Source organism: Raphanus sativus, chromosome 6, assembly GCF_000801105.2.
Source record: "Raphanus sativus cultivar WK10039 chromosome 6, ASM80110v3, whole genome shotgun sequence".
Taxonomy (NCBI): Eukaryota; Viridiplantae; Streptophyta; class Magnoliopsida; order Brassicales; family Brassicaceae; genus Raphanus; species Raphanus sativus.
This window is the reverse complement of record NC_079516.1, coordinates 19,007,752-19,026,497: the sequence shown is the minus strand read 5'-3', so window position 1 is coordinate 19,026,497 and position 18,746 is coordinate 19,007,752. Positions and strand designations below refer to the sequence as shown.

At 34.0% G+C, this 18,746-nt stretch overlaps 1 protein-coding gene across 1 annotated transcript; it reads right to left on the bottom strand.

Annotated features, from left to right (window-relative positions):
* Nucleotides 1-11,601: 11,601 nt before the first annotated feature.
* Nucleotides 11,602-13,827, bottom strand: LOC108810734 (vacuolar iron transporter 1). The gene is made up of 4 exons (XM_018582820.2): nt 13,531-13,827; nt 12,635-12,720; nt 12,437-12,551; nt 11,602-12,035 (listed from the first exon to the last, which is right to left on the bottom strand). The coding sequence occupies exons 1-4, from the start codon at nt 13,782-13,784 to the stop codon at nt 11,738-11,740; spliced, it is 753 nt and encodes a 250-aa protein (XP_018438322.1). The 5' UTR covers nt 13,785-13,827; the 3' UTR covers nt 11,602-11,737.
* Between the last annotated feature and the right edge of the window lie 4,919 nt (nt 13,828-18,746).

Below are 18,746 nucleotides of genomic sequence, written 5' to 3'. Positions count from 1 at the left end.
CAGACGACTTGAAAATAAAGTCGTCCAGACGACTTTAAGTTAAGTCGTCTGGACAGTTATTCTAAAATAATTTAAAAATTTTGTAAAAAATATTTTGATAAGTGAAAATTGGAATTATGTAATTAACATATGTCTTAAGAGATATAAATTAATATATAACAAATTTCAATTGTTTTCAGCCCAAGATGAGTGAAAGTAGTGAGTCATGATATTCTTTAGTTTATGTTTCATCAACTATGTTGTAGTATTGTATGTGTTCTTAGGGTTAGATTTTGGAAAGCATTAAAACCGTTTTTGAAAAATTTTTAAAATTACCTAGGCGTGTTCGTTTCTGTGTATAGTAAACACTATTGAAGTATAATTTGATTTATAACGTGGTTAGTAAGTTAATTTAGTCATTTTAGTTTAGGGGTTCATTTAGGGTATTGGACGACTTAATATTTAGTCTTCTGTTCCCAGACGACTAAATATTAGGTCGTCTGATGTACATTATCAGCCAGAATAAGTCGTCTAAACCGGACCAAACCTTAAAGTTTACCAATGTACTTTTAAGCTAACCGGATTATTTACCCCAATATAAGGTGATTTTTTTTTTTTTTTTCATTTTCCGGCGAACAGAAACCCTAACAGTTCTCTCTCACCGGCGATATCAAAGGCGATTCGAATCCCACTATTTCCGAACAACCATCGTTCTCAACGTCGGCTATCTATCTCACTTCATTCTCACCGTTGTCGCCGCAGCTTCTTCTAACCCTAGCGCCGCCGATTCCTCTAAACCCTAGCGCCCCCGCTTCCACTATTTCCGAACAAACCGTCGCCCCTCGCCACCGTGCTCACCAACGTTCTCACCGCCGCTTACTCTAAACACTAGCTAGCACCGCCGTTTCTTCTAAACCCTAGCGCCGCCGCTTCTTCTAAACCCTAGCGCCGCCGCTTCTTCTCTGTAAAACCGTAGCGCCGTTTCTCTGTAAACCCTAACGCCGGTAAGTCATCAAACTCGTGGAAAAGATGAACATAAAACGTTGTCTCTTTCAATTTACTCATTCTCACCGTTTCACGTTTATTTTTTCAGATCTATAACCACAATGACGAGTACTCGAACTCCTTCTGCGACTAATCAGGTCCGCTTGAAATTTTTCTACTGGAAGACTTGTAAGTAAGTCGTCTGGAAAGTCTTCAACCTGGACGACTTAGTACGTCCATTTGGAAGACTTCCAGACGACTTAAATATAAGTCGTCAACTAAGTCGTCCAGTTGGACGACTTTCTAGACGACTTATATTTAAGTCGTCTACTAAGTCGTCTGGAGTAACAATTAAGGCGTGATTGATTTAGCTTGTGTTCTGACTTCTATTGTTGTCTTTGATTATTTTGCAGACAAAAAGGATGGATATTCCAGAACTCCCCCGTAGGTTATACACATTAGGGGAAGAGCCAGAACCCCACAATAGCATTTCGTATCATACGGATAACACGAAGTTGCATACTGCTCTTAGGGAAGCTCTCACTGATGCTGAATTTGAAGAGCTCAAGGAGTCGAGATTGGGAGTTTTCATCAAGTTCAAGGAGCAGGGATTTGGTTGGGCTTCAAGGCTGGTTCACCACTTGCTCGGTTTAAAGCTGGACATTAAGAAGAAGTACGAGATGTGGTGTCTCGTTGGTCCAGAACCTGCGAGGTTTTCACTGTTAGAGTTTGAAAACATCACTGGTCTAAACTGCGACTACATCGAGGACCTTGAGACACCAGAATGTGAAGTTACCCCACAGATGGTTTCTTTCTGGGAGATGATGGGAGTTCATCGGGAAGCTGGGCCAAGTACTGATCAGATAATAGCAGCACTGAAGAGATGCGGGGATTGGTCCAGGGAAGATCGCAAGCGACTCGCGTACCTTTCCATCTTCACTGGATTCATTGAAGGGAAAAAGTTCTCAAGCGCTACACGAGCTACTCTCGCAAGGCTAGTGATGGATTTAGAAAGGTTTGAGAATTATCCATGGGGGAGAGTCGCGTTTAAGGTGCTGATGGACTCTTTGTGGAACAAAGATATTACTGGCTGTTACACCGTGGATGGCTTTATACAAGTTCTTCAGGTCTGGGCGTACGAAGCTATTCCGGGATTGGGTGCTAGTATTGGTCTACCCAGAGCAAACAGTCCGTCTCCACCGATTCTGGCTTACGACGGCAGCAGAGGCCGCAGATTCATGAAAGCTGCTATCTTGAGTCAGGTACCTTTCCATCTTCACTTAATTAAGTCGTCCGGAAGGTCTTCCAGCTGGACGACTTAGTAGACGACTTATTATAAGTCGTCTGAAGGTCTTCCAGCTGGACGACTTAGTAGACGACTTATTATAAGTCGTCTGGAAGGTCTTCCAGCTGGACGACTTAGTAGACGACTTATTATAAGTCGTCTGGAAGGTCTTCCAGCTGGACGACTTAGTAGACGACTTATTATAAGTCGTCTGGAAGGTCTTCCAGCTGGACGACTAGTAGACGACTATTATAAGTCGTCTGGAAGGTCTTCCAGCTGGACGACTTAGTAGACGACTTATTATAAGTCGTCTGGAAGGTCTTCCAGCTGGACGACTTAGTAGACGACTTATTATAAGTCGTCTGGAAGGTCGTCCAGCTGGACGACTTAGTAGACGACTTATAATAAGTCGTCTGGAAGGTCGTCCAGCTGGACGACTTAGTTGACGACTTATAATTAAGTCGTCTATTTAGTATTTTGTTTCAAATATCTAACTCGATTCTTCTTCTATTTACTGCAGACCCGCGTGATCAACTTTGTTGAGAAGGACATTAGTGAAATGTGGCCAAAATGGGACTCTGAGGTTGATGACGTGCCCGCGGAGAACATCATTAAAGTGATGTATGATCGGAGACCGTGGAAGTGGACCATGGATTGCTGGGAAGTCACTGGTACAAAACCCAAGTTTGTGACTCCATCGAAAAGAGCCAAAGAGATGGTTGTGGAGGAGGTGGAGGAAGACAATCAGAGACCTCGGAAGAAAGCTCGTAAAGAGGCTCCTAAAGAGGCTCCTAAAGAGGCTAGAGAAGAGGCTCCTACAGAGGCTACAGAAGAGGCTACAGAAGAGGCTAGAGAAGAGGCTAGTTGGGTGACCAGAGAGGAGTTAGAAAACATGTTCAAGGACTTAGGTGACATGATGAAAGAGGGGTTTAAGAAGTGCATCAGGGAGATTAGGAAGATCTCCGATAGATTGGAAGCTGTGGAGAAGAAGGTTGGTGTCACCAATCAGGCTACCCCTCAAGCCCCAGAAACCGGGGTTAGTAAAAAACACCCTACCCCACAAGCCCCAGAAACCGGGGCTAGTAACAAACAGACTACTCCTCAAAAGGATCAGCCTCCACTTCAAACCAATCATCCTACTCCTCCCACCAGACAGCCTGCTCCTCAAAAGGCAAAGCCTACTCCTCAAAAGGCGAAACAGCCTGCTCCTCAAACTAAACAGCCTGCTCCTCAAACTAAACAGCCTGCTCCTCAAACGAAACAGCCTGCTCCTCAAACTAAACAGCCTGCTCCTCAGACGAAACAGCCTGCTCCTCAAAACGAAAAAGCCTTCTCCACAAAAGAAACAGCCTTCTCCTCTGCCCAAAGAGGTTAATATCAAATCTTTAAGTCGTCTGGTCTTTGTATAGATTTGTAAATATATAAGTCGTCTGGAAGGTTTTCCAGCTGGACGACTTACAAATAAGTCGTCTGGAAGGTTTTCCAGCTGGAAAACCTTCCAGACGACTTATTTGTAAGTCGTCCAGCTGGAAAACCTTCCAGAAGACTTACAAATAAGTCGTCTGAACTCCAGCAGGAACCAAATCCTCTCCCAACTTTTATTTAAGTCGTCCAGGGTTAACTTGTTCTCTTTTATTGCAGAGATTGTTGCCGGAGGATACAGCAGATGAGGCGATCTCGGTATATAAGATCTTGCCGGAGGATAAAGCAGATGGTGTCACCTCCAAAGAGATTGTTCCTCTCACTTCCACTGACCAACCGAGCTTCGCTTCCAACGATCAACAACCGAGCTTCGCTTCCACCGATCCAGCTTCAGCTTCAGAACCGAGCCTGGTTGTATTGGACCAAACAGCTCCCACTGCTTCTGTGCGTGCAAGGAGTGAACGAACGAAGAAACCTGCTCCCACGCAGATATCTCCTTATACGGCAGAGAGAAGGAAACTCCTTAGAGTGGGAAAGTATAATCCATTTCCCACACTAAACAGACCTAAGATGAAGGAGCTCGCTGATTGGTTGAAAACTGATCCGTAAGTGATTGCTTTACCCATAATAGCTTGATTTAGTCTACCAAAACTGATTGCTTTTTTGTTTGCAGTGATTATTTCACTAAGGAAGAGGACAAACCACGTACATCACCAACTTGGTGGTATCAAAAACTCCGGACATCCAAAGCATGGCTGGAAGACGTAGTAAGTCTTCTGCTTATCTTTAAGTCGGTCTGGTAACTTGTCTTTGTATAGATTTGTAAATTATAAGTCGTCTGGAAGGTTTTCCAGCTGGACGACTTATTTGTAAGTCGTCCAGCTGGAAAACCTTCCAGAAGACTTACAAATAAGTCGTCTGGTAACTTGTCTTTGTATAGATTTGTAAATATATAAGTCGTCTGGAAGGTTTTCCAGCTGGACGACTTACAAATAAGTCGTCTGGAAGGTTTTTCGAGCTGGAAAACCTTCCAGACGACTTATTTGTAAGTCGTCCAGCTGGAAAACCTTCCAGACGACTTATTTGTAAGTCGTCTGGAAGGTTCTAACTTGTATTATTTTATATGCAGCATATAGATGCTTGGATGAATGTGCTGAGGCAGAGGTATAAGGAGAACCCACAATGTTTCCGGAGCGAGCGAATGTGCTTCCTGGATCACAACTTTACCCAGTCTTGGAGAGAACAGTATCTGGTCTTCAAAACATCGTCGTCTGATCACAATGGTTTAGGAAAAATGCTACCTAGTGGGGCGGCGAGTTTGTATGACGGATCAATGCCTTCATTTTGCCAATCAAACAAGAAGTGGGGGAGGACATTGATGATATCTATGCGCCACTGAACTTGGACAACAAACATTGGGTGGCTATTTGGATATCGATCCCTAAGAGGCACATAGTCGTCTGGGACAGCATACCTTCAACTACCATACCAGAAAGATGGGATGAGATAATGGAGCCTTTTCTCGAGATGGTCCCTTATCTGATTGTGGAGTGCGGAGACCAGATGCATGGGTTGGAGCGATACACTTATGAGAGACTCCTCAAAGATGTACCCACGGCCAACAATGGTGATTGTGGCGTGTACGCTGCAAAGTACATTGAATGTCATGCTCTTGGGGTCCCCTTTAGCCCTAAAGACTTTGCTAGGTCCAATGCGAAGACTATGAGGGATACTATGGCTTTGGCTATATGGACGGAGCTTGTTGATCAGCATCTGAAAGATAATGAGGATGGTGGTATGTTTGTAGGCATGTATGATTAGATACACAAATCAATTTGTATAGATTTTTTAACTTGTATAGATTTTTTAACTTGTATAGATTTTTAACTTGTATAGATACACAAATCAATTTGTATATTTGAACTATTTGTATACACAAATCTATTTGTATATTTGAACTATTTGTTTACACAAATCTATTTGTATGTTTGTGGGCATGTATGATTTATTTGATTTTCTAACTTGTATAGATTTTCTAACTTACAAATAAGTCGTCTGGAAGGTTTTCCAGCTGGACGACTTACAAATAAGTCGTCTGGAAGGTTTTCCAGCTGGACGACTTACAAATAAGTCGTCTGGAAGGTTTTCCAGCTGGACGACTTACAAATAAGTCGTCTGGAAGGTTTTCCAGCTGGACGACTTACAAATAAGGTCGTCTAAAAAAAATAAGGTAGTCTAAAAATAAAATACACTGGACGACTTACAAATAAGGTCGTCTAAAAAAAATAAGGTAGTCTAAAATAAAATACACTGGACGACTTCGTAAAAGGTCGTCTAAAAAAAAATACACTTGAAGGGATAGTAGAAGGTAGTCTAAACACTGGACGACTTAAATACACTGGACGACTTAAATACACTGGACGACTTCGTAAAAGGTCGTCTAAAAAAATACACTTGAAGGGATAGTAGAAGGTAGTCTAATACACTGGACGACTCGTAGAAGGTAGACGAAACACTGGACGACTTAGAAATTAGTCGTCTGGACGGGTAATCAAGACTGGACGACTTATATTTAGGTCGTCTGGACAACTAGTCAACTGGTTGTGTACATTGTGGTTTCGTATGGCCAGTTTCCTTGCAGTTTGAGCATCTCCGTGCCCTGTGTTTCTTCCTGGGTTTGTGTCCCCTCATCCTAGATAGCTCCAACCAAGATTGCCATCTTGATTTCTTCTGTCTCCCCGGACCACGCTTTACGTTTGGAGGAAAGCATTCTCGTTCCTCAATATCTCGAGCAAGTTTCGAACTTGTCTATCACTTGTAACATGAATGGGAGGACTGCTTGGAGTCATCATCATTTCTGCTGGTAATGAGTAGCTAATCTCCACAGTCACTGATCTCATGTCCAGGTTATAATCTTCTTGAGCCATTGCAACAAGTTCAGCATGTGTTGAATCTTCATTCAATAAAAACAATCTTGCTCCTTTGAGATCATCAACCACAAAATCCCAACGGAAATCTCTCAACAACCATTCTCCATACACTGCATGTAACTTAAAAATCATCTGCAAATATTCAAAATAAAACACATTAGTAAACATAGAGAAAATGAAGAAGTTCAACAAACATTATCGCAGACGACTTAGATTTAAGTCGTCCAGAAGACTTAAAGGTAAGTCGTCTAAAGAGGTCACTTTTGCAATTGAAAATTAAAAGGGACGACTTAATTCTAAGTCGTCCGGCTTTGTTTGTTAAAAAAAAAAATTCAGACGACTTATATATAAGTCGTCTACGAAAAACGGGCTAGTTTTGCATTTGACCGAATCGTGTCAGATCTTTGACTATTTCTGGACGACTTATAAATCAGTCGTCTCTGGAAAGTAAAAATTTCAATATTTTATTCAAACTAGACGACTTACACGTAAGTCGTCCCAGGTTAGTTTTGTAATTGAAAACTAAAACTTGAAATTTAACTTTCTCCAGACGACTTAACTAAAAGTCGTCCAGCTAGACGACTTAATTTAAGGTCGTCCGGGATAAGCAAGGTTTGGACGACTTAATTGGGAAAAATTCTGGACGACTTTGCTTTCCCCGGACGACTTTAAATTAAGTCTTCTGACGGGACGACTTTATATTATGTCGTCTGGTAAAAATTAAATTATGAAGTTTTATTTTTCAACTACAAAACTAACCTAAGACGTCTAGTTTAATAAAATATTGAAATTTTAACTTTCCGAGAGACGACTGAATTATAAGTCGTCCAGAAATAGTCAAAGATCTGACACGATTCGGTCAAATGCAAAACTAGCCTGTTTCTCGTAGACGACTTATATATAAGTCGTCTGGACTGTTTTTTTTCACCAAACAAAGCTGGACGACTTAGTTTAAGTCGTCCGTTTGACCAGAAGACTCATCAGTAAGTCTTCTACATACAGATGACTTACTTGTAAGTCTTCTACGCGAACAGATTTTGAAAAAAATTCAAATTCGTACCTTCAACTAGGTGAGATGACTTTGTTTGCACACAGGGTCTTCTCCAACCACCCAGAACCTCAAACGAAAGCAACCGTAAGTCAAAACGAAAGAAATATGGCTCCAAACAATTTTGAATCAAAAGCTTCAGTTTTTTGGATGAATATGGAGAGAAAGTGAAAGAAATGTTGTTTTTAGTTCATAACAATTGAAACAGAGAGAGTGTAAAGAGATTTACGTGCATTAAAGGGCATTAAAAGCTCCAAACAGTTCGTACAAGGTTGTTCCCACTATTCATGGCAGTGGCAATATTGTAAATACTTGAAGAAAATGAGGTTGAGACAGTAAAGAAGCCATTTTCGAAAAAAAAAAAAAAAAAAAGGGTTAATGGCATTTTCGTAGATAAAATGCAGATGTGGGGTTAAAAACTCAAAAAAAAAAATGAGTCAAAAGAAAAGGTTAGTTTTCTGTTTGAATTCAAGTTTTGAGTCACTTTTGCAATAAGCCCTAATTTTAATCTTAAAAAAAAAGAAAATCTAAAATTACCATTCAAGTTTTGAAAAAAACTAAAATCTAAAACAAAATCAAAAACCAAAAACTAAAAATAAAATTCAAAAACCAAAAACTAAAAGCCAAAAATTAAAAACTAAAATCTAAAAATAAAATAAACAATCATCATCTAAAACACAGGTTCGGGTCATGGATGGATGGATCAAAATATATGTTGGATTTGTTTTTGGATCCATGAATCTCTGTTTGAGTCCAGGTACCAAAAGTATCTAAAATGTTTTGTATATATTATGTATATTTGGGTATTTAAATATGTTTTCAGTATTTTAAATATTATTTTAAGTTTTGGATTTGAGTTTTTGGTTATAGTTTCAGATTTCGGTAAAATTTCAAAAATTTTAAATTATACTTTGGATAATACAATCATTTTTATAATTAATGTGTAAATGTTGTAAGTCTATTCTGAACATAAAATTGTGTATAACAATATTGCATAACAAACATAATGTTAGGTAATAAAATATTTTAGAAAAGAAGTCTATCACATGAAATAAGAAATAATAATAGGATTCATTTAAATACTTATACTTTTGTATATTAGATTAATTAATGGTAGGATCAAAAATAATAAATAGTTAAACATTGGTCAAATAACCTTTTTATAGTAAATTTTTAGAATGATTCTCTTTTAAGGTATAAATCTTTAACTTACATTTTAACAAGATTTTGTCCTATATTTTTACTAATTAATAGAAAATAATTAATGACAATCCCAAAATATTTATCTATTCAATTTTTTTTGTAAATATACTAGAGATTTATTCCAAATTATGCTTCGTATCTTAATTGAGTATCCTAGATTTGTACTTTAACGTGATAAATTCTCAAATATAATTTTATTTGACCATTTTTGAATACTAATTAATCTTATTTCCAGTTCACATAATAAAATAAATATTAACTTCATACTCACTTTTTAACTAATCATTTTAAACATTAAAATTAGAATTAAACAAAAAATCCTATGTCAATTTTGTTTTGTGCTTTAGAATTTTAATCACATATTGTACCACATATTATACCAAATAAAGAAAAGGATATACATCTAACATATTACCCTTTTTGAAATTTGAAGTATTTTGACATATAATTTCACAACATTTTAAATTATAAGAAATTCATTACAAACTCGGGACCATTCTAAAAAGGAATATTTTAAAACCCGATCCAGATATTAAATTGGATAACTCACTAGGTTAGTTGAACCGAGAATCAATAGATTAGTAATTTTGATATATAAAATATAATAATATAATTCTATACACTATTGAAAATGATAAATTAATATAAAAAACTCATGTTTTTACAAAGTATAATTTAATATCATTATTTTTATTTTTATTCAATTTAGTTTTGCCATGAAAAACAAATTGTTTAACTAATTGTTTTACAAAATTAGGCTTTGGCTAAAAATTAAGTTACAAGTATATAAAATTATAATAAATCAATTTTAAATCTAAAATAAAAATATACAAATTTATATTATAACAATAAATTGTAGTTTATTTTGTCACTACTTTTTCCATGTTCTTTAAATGATATAGAAATTTTTTATTAAGAATAAAAAATCACAAATCAAATAATTGATTCAAATTTATGTATTAATTAAAAGTATAAGAAAGTTTGAATCATCTTTTTAAAACCATCATATTTAATTTGGTTTTTATAGGATCAACCATTAGCAAATCACGGGTTAATTATGAGTTTTTGGGTTTGTATCAGGTTTTATAAGATTTTTACATACATAAATTTAACTAATTCTGAACATGATTATATACGGGTCTCTAAATTTACTGGTTCAACAATAGATCTTGGTCGATACGGGTTAATTTATTAATTGTTTGTACCCCTGAAAAGATTATCTATAAAGCAAAATTTTCTTTGAAAGCATCCAGACACGGATCGATACGCACAGCGCCTAGTATCCATCGTTTACGGCTAGGACTACTGGAGTATCTAATCCCATTCGCATATAAAATAATTTTATTTTCTGACATAATACAACTATTTAATTTACTAATGTATATATCAAAACCAAAACACTAATCTATATAAAATATTGTTATTAACCGTAAAACTCGTGCTTCAAAAGCGTGAATTAAAATATTAATATTATAACAGAATAAAATCTTCTGATTGAAATTAATTTTGTTTGTAATAGAGTTATTTATATCATGACATATGGCAACACAAATATTAAAATGGTTTCTGAAAATCCTATGCGGAGAACTTTACCTCACACTCTCTACTTATGTTATTATTTTAATATTTAAAATTTTTGAGAACCCTAAGAAAAAATAACTGTTGGAATGCTTTAACAAAAACTTTGAGTACAGAAAGAAAATCAAATAGTTGGAGCTGGCTGGACAATAAAAGAGAGACTTTTTTTTTGCTAAAAGGCTTTCAATGAGAGAGAGACTTTACATTGATATGCAGCAATTTTCAGTGCTACAACTCTTCTTGAAACAAGATGTCTAATATGGGCAATACAATAATATGTTTGATGCAGTTCCTGAGATACTTATTGAGACTATTAACACTTATGCAAATACATGCATTTTCGAAGCTTACATTGATTGATGGCAGAAGAATGTATGTTCTGTTTGTCATTGTACTAAAGAGAGTTAAACGATTGTGCGGAAGAGTAAGACATAATATGGACAACAAAACAATCTCAAGATTGTTTGAATCAATATAATGACTAGTTTAGGTTACCAAAAAAAATATAATGACTGGTTACCCCTTCAATGTTTGTTTTGTCGTATTTTAGGAGGCAGAAATAATATACATACTACAGTGCAAACTCTATAATTTAATAATCATGAGACTATAGTATGATATTAATTTATAGAATTATTATTTATAATTTTTTTTTCTATTTTTCTTTTTTAGAATATATTTTTTATAAATAAGAAAAAGAATTGATTTCACTTTTTATATATTCATTCTTTTATAAATTCGATTTTTAAATTATTCTTATTATATTTTTTGATGTACATGAAATATGTATCATATAATTTAAATATGTAATAGGAATGGCTTTATTAAATATCATCAAAATATTATCAAATCTTAAGAAAAATAGAAATAAACTATATTGTGAATATAAACAAATAATGCAATTTATGATTATTAATTTAATATATTTTTAATTATATAAAATGTATATAAATTATTAATTTATTATTTTAGTAAAACTATATATTTACATAAATCTTTAAATTATTGTGTCTTTATTAATTTATATGATATTTTGAACCGGTTCAATTTATAATTGATGAATTGTTTACTATATAGTAGTTATTAATTTATTTAGTTTATAAAATTTCTATTTTACTTTGTAATCGCGAAGGCAAACACCAACGCCTTTCTAGAAACGCAGGCTTCTGTCACATAAAGCTTTTTATTTTATTTTTGGGGTTTTCTTTGTCACAATAAGTTTTACTTTTACCGTGACAACCACCACACATTGCATGCAACAAACAAGTCAATTTAAAACATTAAATGCAACATTAGTTTTTGTTATCGTTAATGTTGCACCACTTTAGCCAAACAGAAAGCAGCTGCTGAGGCTATCGCTCCTATAAAAGTGGTTTCAAACGCACTCCTAAAGGGTCTGCTGCCCGTGAAATGTCCTTTTCCATAGCCAAATATGAAGAGAGCGATCAGAGTTATAACCGCAGACGCCACTACCGCATTTAAGGCTTGCGGTATGAACATGTAGGGAAATAGCGGTACTAAACCTCCAAGAACATAAGCGATTGCAATCGTGAACGCGCTTTGCAAAGCTCTCTTTGGATCCGGCTTCTCTAATCCCAGCTCAAACCTGTGTGAAAAGACTAACTTAAAGAATCAAGTCTTAACCTCTATAATGTGTGTGTTTTCGTCAGAATGTGAAACCTATATTGATAGCTAAAGAGTGTTTAATTCAAATAAATGTATAAACCATACTAAACTAACTAACTGTAATAGTTCAGCTACACTTATGTTGTTTATTTTTCTTTTTGAAAAGTGTACATTATATTTACATAAAGTTTTTATAAGATTCAAATTGGAAGTCGGACCATATAGAATCTTGCCCACACCTGGAAAGTATAAGCCCAGCTTTTGCAGAAAACAAAAAGTTCCCCTCGATTTTACTTAATAGTTTAATAACCCAATACAAACAAGGTAATAATAATGATAAGTTATAAACGAGTAACGTAACTAAGGTGATTTTGGACTAACCTCATCATAAAATCAAGCCATGCTTGAGGATTCTTACGAAGAGCATTAACAACCGGTGAAGATTCATGTGGCTCTACACCATACTGTGCCAGAATCTCTTCCACCTCAGCTGCCTCTGTAAAGTCCATATCGTAAATTGCGTTACACAAGATTATTCATCCGGTGGACGGTTTAGATTGAGTTAATCTATGGTCTTACCAGTCTCAGGAACGGCCACGATCTCTTCTTGTTCTCGTTTCATCTCTCTCGCGTAGTGATCTGCTTCACTCTTGGCAGCTAAGTACCTAAACGTGTGTAGTTCAAATATTTTGTTATACTTCTCTTTGTAGTTCAAACTTTTAAAGTTATATCAAACACAATAGTTGCATTTCAAATTTTTCCAAATATTACTTTTTCTTCAAATCACATATAATTTATTAACTAGACCTTATGTTATAATTAACAAGTGATAACATATGGTTGCATGCATAAACAGAAGTATAAATCATAATTGCATGTTGCATGAACAGGAATGCATGACTAGGGCATTTGTAACTAAATCTGAACAGAACCTGAGCTGAAAACCCGAATCCATACCCGATCAAAGTTATAAAAATATTTAAACAGATATGGTCAAATAGTTTCCGAATACAACCATTTTTTTTTTAAAAAAGTATAAAGTTTATTTGAATCCGAACCAGACCAAAATGTGTATAAGATTTAAATGTAGGTCAAATCCAAAAATAGGACTACTTTTTGATGGTGAATTAATAAAAGCATATGACAACCATCAATTCAAGACTCCGTAAGAGTTTTTTTTTTTTTTTGCTAAAAGACTCCGTAAGAGTTACCGATCGATCGACAAGTAATCATATGTAACTAGTTTTTAATACGGTTCTGCCACAAGAAGCAGGATTCATTTTTCTTATAATTATATGATTAGTAGCAAGGATTCAAACAACATTGCATGTTGATGTAGGATTCGTTTTCTCAATAACGTGTGTGATATCAATAAACCCAAAATTGTACCCATTGTTTCGTAATTTCGTAGGTAGTGCATGATAGTTGATTTAAGCCGAATAAAAATAAATGTAATTAGATCAAAATTAACCAACCCGCCGAGTCCCATGGAGATAGCGCCTGCAGCGACTTCAGCCAAACCAGCGGTGAGTACGATAGAAGAAGAGGCATTAGCACCGGAGAGCCCGGCGGCGAGTGCAAAAGGAACGGTTAAACCGTCGGAGACGCCGATGATGATGTCACGAACGACTTCTCCAGCGGTGAAGTGATTCTCCGTGTGATGATCGAGAAGTGATTGATTCTCAGGCTCAATAGAGATTCTCGTGATCATATCTTTGTCCGAAGCCATTTGAAGATCGAATCTTTTTTATTTTCTTCAAGTGTTGAGTTGTGGAAACATGAGATATGTTTGTGGTGTATTTATACGCGAAGAACATCCACAGTGGTGGACTACTTCTTAGTCTTTATGATTAGTTTAGTAATTTTTTTTTTGAATAGTTAAAGATTCTAGTCAAAATAGTGTGTATAATTCTTTTTGTGGTGTATTTATACGCGAAGAACGAGGAAAATATCTAACATGATATATCATTATGTATATTTTTATTTTCCCATTTTATTTTTTTTATCTATATTATTAAAGTTGAAGTACACTAATTGTTTGGAAACAAAAATAGTAGAATAAATGAGATATGTTTGGCAACATGGATAGCAAAGATGTGTACTTTCTTTTATTTACACATTTAGACATTGTATTTTCAATAAATTAATAACAAATAAGAATTGCTTAAAAACATGAATAACATATTTAGTACTTTTTTTTAATTCAAACATTTAGCCATTGTTTTTATAATAAATTAAACAACATTCTTTCTATATTTCTTTTTATTTATAATTCTGTCACTATATTTACAATTTTTTTTATTTACAATTCTTCATAGTGAAAATAAAAACACAAACTGAAATATAAATAGTATATTATATAAAACAATTTTAAAACATTATTATTACCTTATTTAGTTTAGTCAAATAAAAAAATTTCAAGAGTTCAATTTTCAAAACAAATATCATAAAATTAATAATAATTCATAGAATATTAATGCATAAAATTAAAACTTTGAAACATGGATAAAAGTATGTCACGAAAAAAGTAATGCCTTATGTTATTAATAAAAATTAGAAATCCATTATATCAGTTTTAAAATATACAAAATAGACTAATCTAATTACCTAAAACCATTTTTGTCTAAAATAATCATAAAATAAAATCTAAATTTTATGTTCGTATTTCAAATTAAAATAATAATTTAAAGTTGATTTATATCAAAAATTGATTTAAAATATGCATATATTCAAAAAATTATTTTTTACTAAAATATTTTCCAATAACCATTATTAAAAATGTTTTCAATATATATAAAAATACAACAAAAATATTAATTTATATACCAACTTAAATCATTGTTTTTTATATTTCACATTAAACTTTAAGAATATTATATGTATGATTATTTATAAGATGATACATATAAAATACTATTACTTATATGATTATTTATATGATAGACCAATACCATTAATTATATGATGACATATATATGATACATAATAGTGATTAGGGCTGGACGTTCAAGTATCTATTCCGGTTCGTTCCGGATCTGTTTGGGTTTCGGGTTTCCAGATTCAAAGATTTCAGCCCCATTCATATATTTCTAAATTTCAGTTCAAATTATGACTAGGGTTGGGCGTTCAGGTATCCATTCGAGTTTGTTTCAGATCTGCTTGGGTTTTAGGTTTTCGAGGTCAAAGATTTCAGCCCCATTCAGATATTTATAAATTTCAGTTCGAATTATATTCGGATCTTTGCGGGTTCAGTTCAGGTTCGAATAACCCATTTAAATTATTTTTAAATTCATTATATATTTTGAATTTTTAAATCTATAAATAAAATAATATATTGTATATAAATCTAAATAACATATGTCAGAATACCTAAACTTGACATATAAATTGGTTTGGTTTAAATTTTGGATCAAAAATCAATAATTATTTTAAATATTTTTGGTGTTTTGAGTGTACTTCCACTATGTTAGATATTTAAATTTGACTATTTTTATATATTTCAAGTATTTAAACCAACCTAAAAGTATCATATATATTATGGATGTTTTTATATACATTAAAACTAAAATAATTAATATATATATATATATATATATAATTATATAAATCCTTTTCGGATACATTTTGATATCCAAAATACATTGGTTCGAATTGATTATGGTTTTTGTTATCTAAATATCAAAATTTTGAATAATTTGGATTTTTAATCAATTTTGGTTCGGGTTTGGTATTACTCTTTCAGATTGTGATCGGTTCTGTTCTTCAGATTTGAATTTTTTTATCCAGATTTGATATTGACATGAAAAATAATTAGCAATATATTTTTGAAATATACAGCCGCACGGACGTGCAGATCAAAATCTAGTTTCATTTAAATATATTATCATTCTTGTACAGTATAACCTCTTTATATTATAAAGAGAGATCTGAGTTTCTGGCCGACTGAGGGGCTTCCACAGCCACCGTCGGTCCGGCGTTGTGTTTCCTTGTCTGTTTTGGATTCTTTGCTCGATTTGATGTGCTTGTTTTAAAGAGGTAGAAAGTGTTTTTCTCCTTTAGCTTAGTTTCCGGGAGGTGGAAACTTGTATAGCTCCGCTGTCGCCGGTTCTTGTCCCCGGGGGATGGAGGCTCTCTTAGCTCTGCGTTGTCGGCATCCGTGGTCTTTGTCTATGAAGCCGTTTGGTGGTTTTGGCTCTGCGGGAGTCGGTGTAGTCGGTTCGGGATGTTCCATGAGATGGAGGTGGTGGTTCAAGGGCTTCCGGTTTTATTTCACTTTTCTTGTTTGCTTGGTGGTCGGATGAGATCTCGATTCGTTTGATGACGCTCTCCGACGGACTGAAGATGGATCTGAGTGTGGTAGCTTCGAATGGTTTAAGGATAAGATCTCGATCTAGATGGATTGATGCTTTCCATTGGAAGAAGCGATGGTGATAAAGTGGTATGCGGCGTGTATGCATGCCCTTGGTGTGTCCGGTGAGACGCGTCCCAGTATCGGCGCAGTTTCTTCTGGCGGTGGCGATGAAACGGTCTCGTGACACATATTGAGGGCAAGACACGTTTGTCGGTGGCGAGTTTAGCGTCATGGGCCTGGGCCCAATTTGTATGGTTTTCTTTTACATGGACTTCGTTAGTTTGGGCATTTAGGATTTGCATAAATATATGGGCTTCAGCCTTTTTTAATAAAATTTGGAAGAAAAAAATCTTTAAATTAATACTCTATAAATTAATATGCACTAAAAATCTCTATAAAATAATATAATTTTATAGTCCCAAATTGAGTTTTTGGCTTAATTAGTATATCGATAAATTAATATTTTATAAATTAATTATAAATTATAGGTTTCGTGTAGTTCCAACATTATTAATTTATAGAGGTTTCACTGTAGTTACATATTTGTTACCACTTGTAAAAAATCTATTAAAAATAGTTATCATAAGTTTTTTTAATGAAATTTTAACTTTATTGATATTCGGTAAAAGAATTATGTACATGTATGAGCTAAGTTTGCAATATATATAGTTGTAAATCTTATCTCACTTACTAAGTCTTAATATAAAAATATGGGTTTAGCTTTAGTTATTTTTTTGGGTTTAACAAGATTTTAAAAACTCATCATATGACATATTCACATATAAAAACTGAAAAATAACTAGCTTGAATATAATAATCACATTCCCATAAAAATACTTCGTATGTTATTTATTAGAAAAGGAAGTAAAAATCTAAAAATAATGATCACATAAATCACATCCCCATAAAAGTGTTAGACATAATACTTTGGGATCCACGGTGGATCATCCACCTAACGGTATGTTGATGTCGATCATCCACCTAACGGTGTGTTGATGTCGATATTGGCAATATCTTTTAGTGGACCGTAAGAGAACATAATATGCGATGAAACACCAACACGAGCTAACACTAAAGTCTTTTGACTTCGTCTCCAAAACTGTATTCACCGATTAGATCCTACGCGTTCAACACAAGTTCTATGGGGACAAGGGGAAAGGGTTTTTAGTTTTGATCAGAACTCAGGTGAATGTGCGCGTGTTGGCCACATGAAACCACGATACTTTTTCTACGTGGAGTGGACAAAGGAAACTTTCTTTTTAAAGTTACATGAGAAAGCTACAAGCCTATAAATCTTTATAGATTATAGTGCACAAGTCTGCAAAAGAATAACGGATGAGAAAAATGTTATTCATATGAAGTCATATGCAACGCTCCAATTCACGAACTTTTATGCATTTCTTGTCTACCTTTTCTGAGTAGAGTCGAGATCATTAGAACATTCAAATTCTCATGTGACATAAACCATATAAGAACAGATTATCCAAATTTCTACGGTTTATAAGATAATTGTAATATAATTAAATATAACATTAACTAAAGTATAAGAGAAAACCATTCCAATTCCATTCAGTTCATTTTGTTGAGAGTCAAGCTTATTAAAAAACAAGTAAAAATCTAATTAGTATATGTCAATTTTATTTTGTTGAGCAAATAGAAGGAACGAATTTCTTCTGAGGCTTAATTAAGCACCGTTTCTTCTCTAATTTTTTTTTATTTATTTTTTTTCAAATTAAAAATCAATAAAAAACCATTAAGCATATGGGTTAATGGTGCTCTAAAAAGCTAGATTTTTGCTCTCTTTAATATTTTTACAGTCTTTTCATTTGTTGAGTGATAAACTCCACATTAAAAACTGATTTTATAATTCGATTAAATTTTGAAATATCATTTCAAAAATTCTAAAACTTATTCGTAGTTTTTGTCCATTTCTCAATAAAAAAACTTAACCTACCAGAGTGGATGAATTTTAATTTTGTCCTATTAAATTCTTTATCCACTCAGAAATTTTGTTGTGCCCTTTGTTGATTTAGTCTAAGTTGGACAACAGTTTGAATGTTTCTATAGTATTTTTAACATAGAAACCTTTCAAGAATAACCGTGGAACCAACCATGTAAAGTATCCTCCACACATATTTCGCATTATAGTTTATTATCATCAACTCTCCAACCAAACAAAAACGAATCAACTTATATAATGACCTTATAGCAGCTCATACCAATGAGGATTCTCTTCCAAAGTATCTTAATATATATACACAGACATACACATATAGCATATATGTATATTAAGATACTTTAAAGAAAATCTCCTATTGGGAGTGCTCTAAAAAGGCCTCA

Excerpts from the sequence above, each read along its gene's own strand:
- LOC108810734 (XM_018582820.2), bottom strand. The coding sequence starts at position 13,784 with ATGGCTTCGGACAAAGATATGATCACGAGAATCTCTATTGAGCCTGAG. Across the intron at positions 12,721-13,530 it reads ATCTCCATGGGACTCGGCGG|GTACTTAGCTGCCAAGAGTG; the intron begins GTTGGTTAATTT and ends ACACACGTTTAG. Across the intron at positions 12,036-12,436 it reads TGGCTTGATTTTATGATGAG|GTTTGAGCTGGGATTAGAGA; the intron begins GTTAGTCCAAAA and ends CTTTTCACACAG.